General features: G+C 40.6%; 1 protein-coding gene across 1 annotated transcript in view; it reads left to right on the forward strand.

The window, feature by feature from the left end:
- Positions 1 to 12,086, forward strand: part of ARHGAP20 (Rho GTPase activating protein 20) — a 59,601-nt gene that overhangs the window by 31,455 nt on the left and 16,060 nt on the right. The window contains exons 4-8 of the mRNA XM_069014194.1: positions 1,715 to 1,864; positions 3,722 to 3,763; positions 4,715 to 4,799; positions 7,489 to 7,566; positions 11,350 to 11,416. Of these exons, the coding sequence (XP_068870295.1) occupies positions 1,715 to 1,864; positions 3,722 to 3,763; positions 4,715 to 4,799; positions 7,489 to 7,566; positions 11,350 to 11,416 (422 nt within the window). The remainder of the gene's footprint in view (positions 1 to 1,714; positions 1,865 to 3,721; positions 3,764 to 4,714; positions 4,800 to 7,488; positions 7,567 to 11,349; positions 11,417 to 12,086) is intronic.

A 12,086-nucleotide genomic window follows, 5' to 3' on the forward strand; every position in this document is an offset into this window, starting at 1 on the left:
TGCTGACACCCGCTACTGGCACTGTAGGGGTCTGGCTTTATGGACTGTAAATGTTTAAAAAAATGAAACAGCATGTAGAATATTCACTGTACTGGGTAATGGCAAAAAGAAGTTGAGGAGAAAGGGAGGATCAACAGATTGATTGGGTGGAGTCAGACCAGACATCCACTTATTAACATCTACATTAGTGTTCACAGTTGTATTTTTTTGTAAATCTACATTTTCACAATTCATTCCATGGTCAGTCAGAATAGTTATTTTTGTATTCTTGACAGACCTTATTTGTTGCATCATAAACTGATTTGCTAACAAGCATGTTGAAATGTGCTCCTGTATTTTAAGTTTCTCTTTGGCTGGGTAGCAAAACGTAATAAAGAGAGGTGAAATGTTCAGCTGATCAGGAGACCATATAGTCTTAGGTTTGATATGCACTGATGGTTCTTTCTTGACCTTCCTCTGAATTTGCTGCACTATTCCACCACAGCTGTTAGCACAATGTCAGCTGGAAACCTCAGACCAGCCAGGTTCGTCTATGTCCTCTTTAAAGCCACAAGGTTCAAGTGCTTTCATGTTTCAGACTGTATTAGTTCAGTCTGTCCTAAATCAAATATCTTTTAAATGAGACTAATCTCAGAGAAAGTAGTCCATGTGTACCAAAGCTCTAAGAAACAGCTTACCTGGCATGTTTATTCATGGAGCACTAATCACCATGGTGCCCAGCACTGTCCCCATCCACATTTGCAATACGCTGGTGAGCTGACATGCTCTTGGTTTCAGGGAGGAGACACTTTTCCTCCAGCCTTTCCCTTTTGGCCCAGGAGAACCATAGCTCAGGTAATTCAGTCTGCAAGGCTTGAAGCAAGTGGCCATTGCAGTGCTACAGAGCTGGATTGACTTTGGGAGTTTTCACTTGTTTCTCATGTAGCACTAGCGCTCACTAATCCTACAAAGGAAGGAGACTTATAAAGAGAAATCTGTTAGAAGAAAAGAGTTGAAGTTAAAATGTGAAATTCTGTACATTTGAGCTTTACTCAATTGTTTAGTAGCATAAAACACAGGAAGGGCCAAATTTTTAAAAACTGGGAAAATTATGTATCTTTCTTGTAGATGAGTAAGTATTTTGAGAATGCACAAGGTCCTGGCTTATTCTGCAAGTGATGTGGTCCTCAACCTACCATGTTGAAAGCTTGTGAAGGCTGTGTGGTGACCTGTGCAGTAGTTAACACAAATGGCAATTTTCTGCTTTTTCTTTGTTCAGGTTTGCTTCATTTGCTCTGGCCCAGTTGTCACTACTTAAACTCATCATAGTTTTTGACCCTGGGGCTAAGCAATAGAACTGTACTATGAACTCCTCAATGGCATTAAAGTCACTGAAAGGAGAGTCAAATACAAGTGGCAGTCTTTGCCTCATGGTGAGATTTGGAGGGGGACTCTAGACATGGACAGATTCCCCTGAGAAGGGGGATGTTCAGGGATGCCACAAGCAATCTGTTTATCCCACAAATAAGAGATTTGTTGATCCCATTTAAATGAAAAAGTAGTAGGTTTTTATATGCAACCCGATAAAACATTTTTTTTAAACTGAAGCAGAGGTGCTTCTTCTATCAGCTCCAGTGCAAGCCTCACATGTGCCTGAAGGAAAAAAACCTCTAGTTGTTTAATCTGCTGTCTGTGTTTTCATGTGTGTGACACACCTGTGAATTTCTGCCTGCAGGTCACACTCTCATTTCAAACTTAAGTGCCAAGCACGTCTCTGTGAGATGTGGACAGCATTTTGTACAGAAGAAGTCTGTGAAGGCAGCACAGACCCAGACCGGTCCTTTGTTCTGGGCTGGCCCACTACAAACTGTGTGGCAAATTTCAGGTAAGAATTGAGATATATTTTATTTAACAAGTTACATAAATATTTTTTGGCTGACAGATACTGAGACTATCACAGATTCATTTCAGCACCAGTGACTGTGGGGAGCAGCAACTTGCTGATTCTCTAACCAATTCCTTCTACTGCTCCGAGCAAGTTGCCCTCCATACCGCATCTTCCATCTCACTTACCCTTTTAGAAGTTGAGAAAATACATCATTTGGCAAAGCACTTTCTGTGATGCAGACTTGCTCAGTGGAAATTACCTTTTTTTGTATAACTTGACAAACACCTTGGCTAATTAATAAGATGAATGACAAATATTAAACAGCCAAGCTAATGAAAGGATCAAAGTCTCATAAGACAGCTTTAAACAGAAGGCCATGTATTAGAAGTAGCAGGAAACAAACAGTGAAATACTGACCTTGTCCTATTTCTCTTTTCGATTTAATTGTGCCAGAGAAAATGTCAAAATTCCTCTTAAAGCAGAATCTCTGCATTTTAATAAAGAGAAAAATTTTTGGTCTGTCTTTGCAGCATTGACTGTAAGACACATAAGGGCTGTAGAGGTAATTTCAGTGATTAGGATAATTTTAGTCACAGCAGGAGGGCTCTTTCGTCACTTTGGATGAGGGAGGGCACCGTCCCCCTGAAATCCCAGCTGCTTAGCCACAGTAATTTGCCTGGGTCTTGGAAAATGCATTTTCTTCTTTATCAACAGAGAGCAAAAGCTGAAGTATCCGGCTTAATTTCTGTGTCACATTGTCCATACCTTAAGACAATGTTGTCTACAAAGTGCACTCTCTTGAGCTGGTTGTGCTGTTTATGTTTTTTACACTTAATAGTCCTGAAACAAAGATGGAATTTTCTATTGATTTTCAATTGAAATCTTGCCAATAAACGGAGCTTTGATCTAAAGACAGCATGTGATCCTTTATAGATATGTGAAAGTAGTTGAATAGGAAAGCAATAGCTTCAGTCAAAAAAAGAGTAAGAGGTTTTACAGAAGTGAAATTATTTTATGTCTGGAGGTACATAGAAAAATCTAAAGTGCCATGTGTGAGTCCATAGATGACTGTCCAGCAGAACTGAAACAACCAAATCAGAATCATATTTGTAACATCTATAAAGTGCATTTCCCTCGCAGTGTCATTGAGTAGGTTTGTAGTTCCCCAAATGCCTGCTCTGGAAATTTGAAGAATGTGATTGCAAAAGCAGCGCTGGGAATAGTAGTTACATCTGGGACAGGATTTAAATCAAGAAAGTTGAAGCAAAATTAGGTTAGACTCCTTGAACTGTCATATTATTAGCTACATTTAACTGGACAGCTTTGTATCCTTCAAAATATACACGAGATAAAGATAAATGAGATAAGCCTTGAAATGTCCAAAGTTAAACCCTACTAAGTTCAATGGGCTGATACGTGCTTTCTGATGTGCTGATAAAACAAGTAATAAATAAGAAAATAATTAGAATAGTGAAAGTGGAAAGAAGTCTGTGTACCTGAGGAAATAACCTTTAAACTTTTGAATTAAGGTCATTTTTTAAAGTGCCCTCCTCTTCTATTTGGATATTATTTTAAGAACTCAACACAGTTCCTACTGAATTAACTGGTAAAGCTTTACCTTCTGTGGGAAAAACTGATAACTGGGGCTTTTGATCTCCATGGCAGGCTTTTCAGTTGACTTAACAGGGAAGCAGAATTTTCATTCAAATCTGGATAAAACTTTTAGTTTTTGTAGGTATTTCTGAAATTGCAACCAAGAAACAGTCCATTCCGTTATGGTTTGTGGTTTGTACAAGAACTATTTTGGTATTAGAATGGTGGCTGATTTGTCCTGGTTTTCTTTAATTCTTTCAGGTCTGCAGAACAAAAGGAAACATGGCTGTCTTTTTTGCAAAGGTACTTTATTATATGGTCTTTAAAGACACTGCAAAGAGTCCCGGTCTAGACGAGTGATTTCCAAGCTGTGGTGCCTATGCCATCATGATAGATAAGCTCTTTCAAAGTGACATTAAGAAAAAAAAATCTCATGTCTTCTCCCTCAGAAGATCTTGTGTGCTTTCATGCAAAAATCACTGTGCAAGGAGGGAATTGCTTCCCTGTGCTCAGCAGAAAGCTGGAGCAATTCCTATCACACATTGCTGCTTCCCAACACAGCAGCAGGAGCTCTGCCACTATGGCTCTAGTTGAGCCTGGAGCTCTTTCCACGCTGATGGCATTTAAGCAAGCCCAGCTCAGGAACCTCTCTTCTAACTTGTCTGCTACTCAAGGCCAGCTGTATTTAGTTCTTAAAAAACATGCCCCAAGCTGGAGGATAAGGTGGGAGGGTTTGCATTAATAGAGCTGTCTTATTTCATTCAGTGTTTGGATGGAAAACTACTAGTGATGGTTCTGTTTTCTGGTCACCCAGGTCTTCTGGTTGAGGCTTGTGTCTTTGATTCTTCAAAGTACCTGGGTTGTTTAAATCATCCTTACCGCAATGATTTCCAGTTCCCTGTTCTCCTGTTCACTCCTTAGAACTAGTCTGTACTGATATAACTGATTCCTGTAGGAGTCTTTAGTGCAGACTGAGGCATCACAATTATGGGTAGTTTTAGCTTGAATTTTTGTTTTCACTGTCTCTGCTTTCTACAGTAAACTTCAGTACAACAGGGCATTACTGGGGCCACAGTCAGCATCCCTTCCAGATACCACTGGAAGCTTTCTTGTCCTCAGAGATCTTTCTACTGCAGTACATCTGCAAACAATCTCGTCCTTACCAAGTTACTGCTTGATTGCTGTAAAAATCTATGTCTTGCTATTTATGTTTGCAATGTTAAAAATTTACTTGTTTTGTACTTGCTTTGTCAGTCGAATAAGAGAAGAGAAGGAAAAAGACAATCCTAAAAGCATTCCTCTGACGATAATTGCAAAGGATGTGGGAACTTGTGCATATGTAAGTGTTCTTAAGCTAAACAGGGGAATAAATCCACATCACCTGTGAGTGCTGTTCACCTGCAAGTCCTTTGGATATTGAGAGGGTTCCTTTGGTTTGCAATCTGCTTTAAGGATTCAGTCCCTTGAAAAGGCTTGGTGTAGGCAGCCCTGAAATGTTTTTTCCCTGTGTTTAATACATGATTTCTGTTTCAAAGACAGTGTGCTTGGTAAGAAATACTGGTTCTAGCACATGAACTAAGTGAAGTCCCAAGAAACACCTCTAGCAGAATTTATGCATAAGCATCTCCAGAAATGTCAATACAATGTTTCCTTTTTTTTTTTTGCTTGTAAACTTATCCAAATCCACAGCTGCCTTCATTAAATTCTGCAAAGTTGCAGATGTTTTATTGTTTATAATGATTTTAAGTCAATAAAGCAGTATATAAGAACACCCTGAAATTGCCTTAAGCATATTATTCATCAAATAATTGATGTTGGTAAATTTATAGCCAAAGAGTAGATGGTAAAGGAAGGTCATCCATAGGGTGATTTGTACCTTTCTGACTACATAATTTTTAACCAATTTAAGCTAAATTCTCATATGTAGTGAGTTCCATAGAGATACCCTAGCATTCAGTGATAATCCATCCATTCTTCCTCTGCTTTTTGTCTTTTCTTTCTAACTATGCTTGTGACATCTGTATTTCAAGCTCAGAATCCTAAGGAGCATGGGCAAGGGCATAAGAAATTTTCACAGAAGTTAGATTTCACTGTAAGTCTTTGCCCAACAATGAATCTCCGCTTAGAATTCTGTATTTGCATAAATATAAGCATAAAGGAGTCTGCCTTTTTCTTTTTTTTTCCCCAGAAAATCATTATTAAGGTAAACAGTGATAGAATTGCCAGGTTGCTAATACAAAAGTTAATAAACAATACTGATAATTGTGACAGTTCAAATGCAGGACTGCAGATCAAGGTCTGCTCAGGTGTAAAAGTCTATAAATCATACATGCACTCAGGCATTGCAGTCTTGTACCAGGGTTTGTTGGGTTTTTTTTCAATGTCTTTTCTCCTTAGCTATAATTAGCTCTCGTGCCATATATGGTCTCTTGATGCTGACAGTCCTAGGAACGACATGCTGTAGTCTAGATATTATCAGTAATAAAACAGGAGGAACAGATGGAAATTTTGTGATGCACATAGTTCTTATGGTGCTGTGGTTCCTGTGCTACAGCAGCTGGAGATGCCCAAGAATTATTTCATTTTTGGACAGCAGGGAAGGCTGAACACAAGGCACAAACTATATTCTAGCCAAGAGCAAAACTTATGCAAATGTGCTGACCTACTCCTGAGAGCCAGATGTCATTGCTTCAGGCAAATGTTAAATTTTTTATGGTATGAACGTTCAGATCTGTCCTGAAGCAAGATATACAGTATTCTCACTACTTTCCTTTCATTACCATGACAGCTTGTTACTGTCAGGGACTTACACAAATGTACAGCTCAGATCTTTTTTAAATGCAAGATGTCAGGGGTTTGTTTCACCTGAACATCTTATGGCCAGCATAAAATTGACATGCTACACAAGGTGTCAGGGCATTGCAAACTGTCTTGAGACTGGCAGTAAACATCTACATCCCAGCTCTGCTACCTTCCCTTCTTTGGGCCATCAGGTATGCCTGGGTGGTTTGTTGCAGTTGGCTTGCCTGTGTTCTGCCAAGGCTTTAGTCTGGCCATGAACCAGCTGCAATCCAAAACTGTGTAGTCCTACTGGCAGAGCCAAGCCAACCTCTAATGAGGGCTTAATGACTTGTGCTTGGTGTGTGGAGTTGGCTGGGAAGTGAGGCCAGCGTGGGTGTGATGCTGCAAGCATTAGAGCATTGGAGCTGAGGTACAGAGCACTGCCCAGCAGTACAGGAGCAACACTGGTGCCAGGCAGCTGGTGCTGAAATCTCACTCTGGAAAGACTGCCTGTGGAAAGTGGTGCTTTGGCTGACATAAAGCTTGGCACTTTGTGTTGGTCACCATAGCTGGTTAAGAAGTGGTGTCTCTGCTGCTCCATGCTTTTCCAAACTGCCTATCAGCAGATTCTGGAGGATGCTGGAGAGGTAGTGTCTTAACTGGATGGAACATTACCAAGAGGAAGTGCTTCTGGTACTAAGCCAAATCTAGCTTTGAGAAATCTGTATAGAATGTAGGAAAGGTTATAAGGATGAACAGCCTGTGTACAGTACTTTCTTACCATAGAGATCTTGAGTTGAAAAGGACAGAAATTAACAATTGATACTTCACTGAAAAAAACTCCCTGAAATGTTTCATTTTTTCAAAGGAAACTTGCATGCTTGTAAATTAATCAAACCGTTATGTTTCCCTTATGCAATGTTCAAAAGTGCAGTTAGTGGCTCTGACTTTTTGCATATTTTAATGTCGAAGTCATGTCCCCAGTAATTGTAACACTCTTTCTTTTGATTGAGCTGTTGGGGAAGCAGAAGCAAATACAGAAAGTATGTAACAAAGCAGAGGAATCAAACCAAATCAGACAGCTGGACTTTTATCTATGTAGTATAATTTATTTATCAAGTAAAATTTTAACAAGATATTCTCACTTTTTCTAACAATGAATTATGCAGAGCTACTGCACTTCAGATACTCTTTGCAAATCCAGACTTTTAATGCTACTTTCCCCTTCTCCTTTTTTCTGTTCACAGTCAAAAACCCTAAATGTAACCAATGTTGATACAGCAAATGATGTAATTCTGATGGCCCTGCAGCAGCTGGGAATTAATGTAAGTCTTTGCACCAGTTTTAATGAGTCTTTTTTTGTAGTTACTTTTAACAATCAGATCTTCCCTTGCACTTTTTCCAAGTCTTAGGATATGAACATTAATTAAATCCTTTAACACAGCAGTTCAGAGTTGTTGAAATGCATCAGAAGTGCCTTGTTAACGTATAGATCTCTGGAGATTATCAAGTGCCTTAAAAGTTTTGAGTAAGCCTCTCATGCCTGTAAGGGATCAGTCATGTTTCAAGTTGCTTTTAAATATCTTTTGCTGATGCCTAAAAGGAGATATCTTGACACAAGAAGTGAGAGTTTGATAGAACTCCTTTTGAATGCTTCAGTGTGAGCAAGGAGCCTACTGGTCTGCCTGTTGGTTTCAAAATGTGCAAACATGCATGATCAGCTCTGTCCCCAGATTGCACTACTCTCAAGTGTCCCAGTCAGGTACTCTAACTATCCATGGACCTTTGGAGTTATGTGAGATGCAAATGTAACTAAGTGGTTGCGTGGGATCTGAATGCACCCAATTTAAACGGTGTCCTGAAGCTGTTTTGGAAAAAGGTTTTTACAGAACTTACGATAATGCAGGGTAGCGTACCAGATAGATGCAGTGATCCCGACTAGATCAAGTACTGCCTCAGCTGGCTTCCTTTGCTCTAAACCAGGTAGTGCCTCAGGTGTAGTAGAGAATCAGTGCCAGGGACAAGAATTCTGTCTCTCTCACTGTGTTTCACAACGTGGCTCCAACCAACACTGATGATCATATAGAAGCTCCTGGATGACAGCTTATTAACTGGTCTATCAGCCTGCTGTTTGGGTAACAGGATTCTTTGAAATGTTTTACTCTTGATGCATGTGTTGATCTCATGGCATTGAATCTGACAAGTCTTTCCTTACCACAGCCCTGAGTGTGAAGAGTCAAATATGATGAGCAAAATGCTTCCCTTGGGCTTCTAGAGACTCACAGCAAAAGTTAGAGTAACTTCAGAATTTGCCTTCCCCAGCATCCATTATCCCTATTTTATACAGGCTTTTAGTGCAGGGGTCTATTCTGCTAGCTTGGCATTTCCCAGGCACAGCAATTTATGTCTACCCATCTTGTTATGGCTCAGACATCCCATTTACACCAGGGCTGGGGCTCTGGCTCAGAATCCAGTAGTCCATTTAATTAAGGAATTTCTGGAGTTGGTAGAGGGATTGCAAGGTGAAAAGGATAAAAGGTGAATTAAAATTAGGATTTTAATTGCAGATTGTCTCCCCCGGTCTGGACCAAAAATCAGGAGACTGAACGCTATTACAACTGCAAGTCTTTATTGTGATGTGCTTCATTTTTACCCACTTGATGGGTGTCATTTGCACTTCCTCACTTTGTGTACAGAAAAAAACAGGAAACTGGTAGTGTTTAAAGAGAATACTTTGTTTGAGATTAGCAGGAGGAGGAGCTGGTTGGGTTTCAGCATTGTGTTCTTTTGTATGTATCACAATCAACCTTTTCCTCCTCTTTACGTTTTTATTTCAAGTGGAAAAAGAATGAAAGCCATCTGAAAAATGTAAAATCTTGCCCGCAGAATTATTTGCCCAAGTAATAAACATTTTTTCACTGCTTCTTTATAGCAGGAAGCCTTTTTTTCATTAGAGGCATATCATAAGATTAGCAATAAAATCAAACAAGCTGAATAAATTAAGCTGTAGCCAGCATATCAATCAAACACCCAACCCCCGGTAGGATTGTTCTGACTGTAAGGAAGCTCTGCCTTATGTGCTCTATCAAGATTTTTTATTTCTGTCCACAGAGAACCACTTGAAAGGAGCTCCATGACTTTTCAATGGCAATTATAAAAACTACATTTCACATATTGTGTGATTAATGGGGCTATTACTTTGGCTGAGTTCACTCTGGTTTAATACATCAAGGTTTTTTCCTCTGTGGTTTCTCTGGTAAAATGACAGCTAGCTCATGCAGAATGGCATTGATCATCTGTTCCAAATTATCAAGTGGGGCAGAAGGAAGGGCCTTGGGTTTCCCAGCTTTGTAAGTACACTTGCTGACTTTTCTGGGACAGTCACATTTATCCTGACAAATGGCCTCATAAAGCCATAAAGGACAGCATTTGCAGTCGGAGATGAACAGTCTGCCTCCTGGAACCAGCTTACTGGCTCTTCCCTTCGCCTGCTTCCCCTTCACAGCAATGAACCTTTTCATATATGTATGTGAAAGGAAAAGCAAATACCCTTTCTTGTGCTGTTCAGCTGTATTTATTTGCTCCTGGCTGCTTGCCCTGAGGCATCGGAGATGTCTCTAAAGCCTATTTATTTTCCTTCTGCCCCCTGCTAGCTGACTTAACAGCAGTGCTAATATGGGCCAGAAAGCTCTGTCAGTAAGAGAGCAAACTGCAAAGGCTTCACTGGGTGTATCAGCATTACGTCAGGTGCCTGCAGCAAGTAGGAAGGGTCTCAAAAGCCTTAGGAACACTGGATGAAGGTCCAGATAATGCAGGATAGTTGGCAAGTCTGTTTAAAAGGAGGTAGGATTTAACTTTAGATCTAATAAATGCTGTCATGAGGTATTTATCACTTTTTGTAGCCAGAAAACTTCTAGACTTTAATTATCCTAATTTAGTAATGTCACTGAAAAGGGACTTAAGGTAAAATAGATCACTTTTAATGCAGTGTATTTATCCACTTTCTATTTTCCTTTGTCCTGAGAGTGGTTTATATTAAATGTTGTTCTTTTTATTTCTGTTGTCTCACCATCGTATCTGAAATAAGTACTACTCTCTGTCTTCAATTAAACTGCAACATTGTACATTTCTGCTAAAGGCAATATTTAGAATTTGTTTTAATTCGATTTGATTTAAATCAGAGGTTTTCACAGCTTTTTCCAAAAATTATCACATTCCCCAGTCTTTTGAAAATTGTCTCTTTTGATGTAAATTTATCCTCTGTGCTGTACATTTTAAAGAGGGCTCAGTAGTCTTAAAACACCATCCATCAGTCCCAAACCCTTCCACACATAAGGACTGCACAAAAAGGCTGACAGCAGCCATACAGCGAGATTTTGGGGCAGCACTGAGTGCCAGGAACCTGGGGCTGCCTTCCTTGCCTTGGCATCATTAGGGTGGGCTCAGGTCTCAGGTGAAGGTGCTCCTGCCCTACACTCCAGTGTCAGTCACAGGATGCTGTTGGCTCACGAGCCTGAGCTCGTCCTGCTTACTGGAGATGTAAAAAAGCTGGGGAGAGGGTGGAGCAGAGTTCTCAGATGTGAGGCCTGGGGTGTCTGTGTGCCAGAGCACATCCCAGGGTTTGTGATTACCCTGGTACTTAGGAGGGAGCTGAAGGGTCACCTTAGCTCACACATCCTGCCCGCTGTCTGCCACAAGCTCTGCAGCAGGTTCTTCTCCTTGTGCTGCTTAGCTGCCCTCCCTCTGGGGGATCAGACCTGCCTCTCCCCTGTGCTGGGTGCGGCTCAGTGCTGCCAGGGTGAGGTGGGCTCTGACATCCATCCCTCTGCTGCCAGGAGGCACTCCAGTCTGAGGGAAAGACTTGGGGCAAATCTCCCCCTTTTCCTTCAGAAATGATGGACTCCAGCACCTCTCGCTGCTCAGAACTGAACCCAGGTCACATAAACCACATTGCACATGACACACTGCAGGAATTTTGCTGGTGGTAGACTTGGACACTGCAAAAGTAAAGGGGATTCCTTTGACCCTGCTGGCAAGGTGCAGATTATCCTTATATTGTGAGAAACCTTATGTGAACCTGTCCCTTATTCTTAATTTCGGTTTTAAAGGGCTCTGAAAAAGACTACAAGCTATGGGTGATTTCAGGAAGAGAACATGCTCCTTACCCTCTTATTGGTAAGTTGTTGACATTGTTTTGTTTTTCAGTATTCACTCAGTTACTACTGCTGTAGGAAGCGAGAAATAAGGAGAAGACTGAAATTCAGTTTCCTCTTTTGTTTTATTTTTCCTGTTTTTTCTCTTAGTTCCCCGTCACGCAAGTTTGCCTGTTTGGGGAGCCAGTGAAATGCTGATCCTTTGTTTTGAAAAGCAACTGTCTGCTTGTGTCACTAAGAGCTTGAAGAAGTTAATTCATTTCTGCCCCAGTTTTGCTGCATGAGCCCCAGTCTTTCTACAGAGTTGTCCTCTCCAGTCACCTCCTCTTCTGGAGGTTGTCCAGCTTTACCATATGTCTTCCTACACCTCCATAGCATTGTTTACAGCCCTCCTCAGCAAAACTCAGCACAGTGTTGAGAAATGTTCTTTCCTTCCACAACTCAAATTAACTGATTCAAGAGGTCCTTTCCAATCCTGTATTTCTCATTCTGGCTGACAGCTCCCCTCTGATTAGGAGCAAATTAGTGCTTATTCACTTTTCTAAAATGATTTTCAAAACATTTCAGGACCAGGAATCAACACAAATCTCAGAAGTGATTGGATGGAGTGATTTGATTTTGGCCCGTGATTCACAAATCCCTTCCCATCAGTAAGAACATTTCCCTGTAGAAGCCCAGCATTACTTGTGCTA

The sequence above is a fragment of the Aphelocoma coerulescens genome, chromosome 1 (genome assembly GCF_041296385.1).
Source record: "Aphelocoma coerulescens isolate FSJ_1873_10779 chromosome 1, UR_Acoe_1.0, whole genome shotgun sequence".
Classification (NCBI taxonomy): Eukaryota; Metazoa; Chordata; class Aves; order Passeriformes; family Corvidae; genus Aphelocoma; species Aphelocoma coerulescens.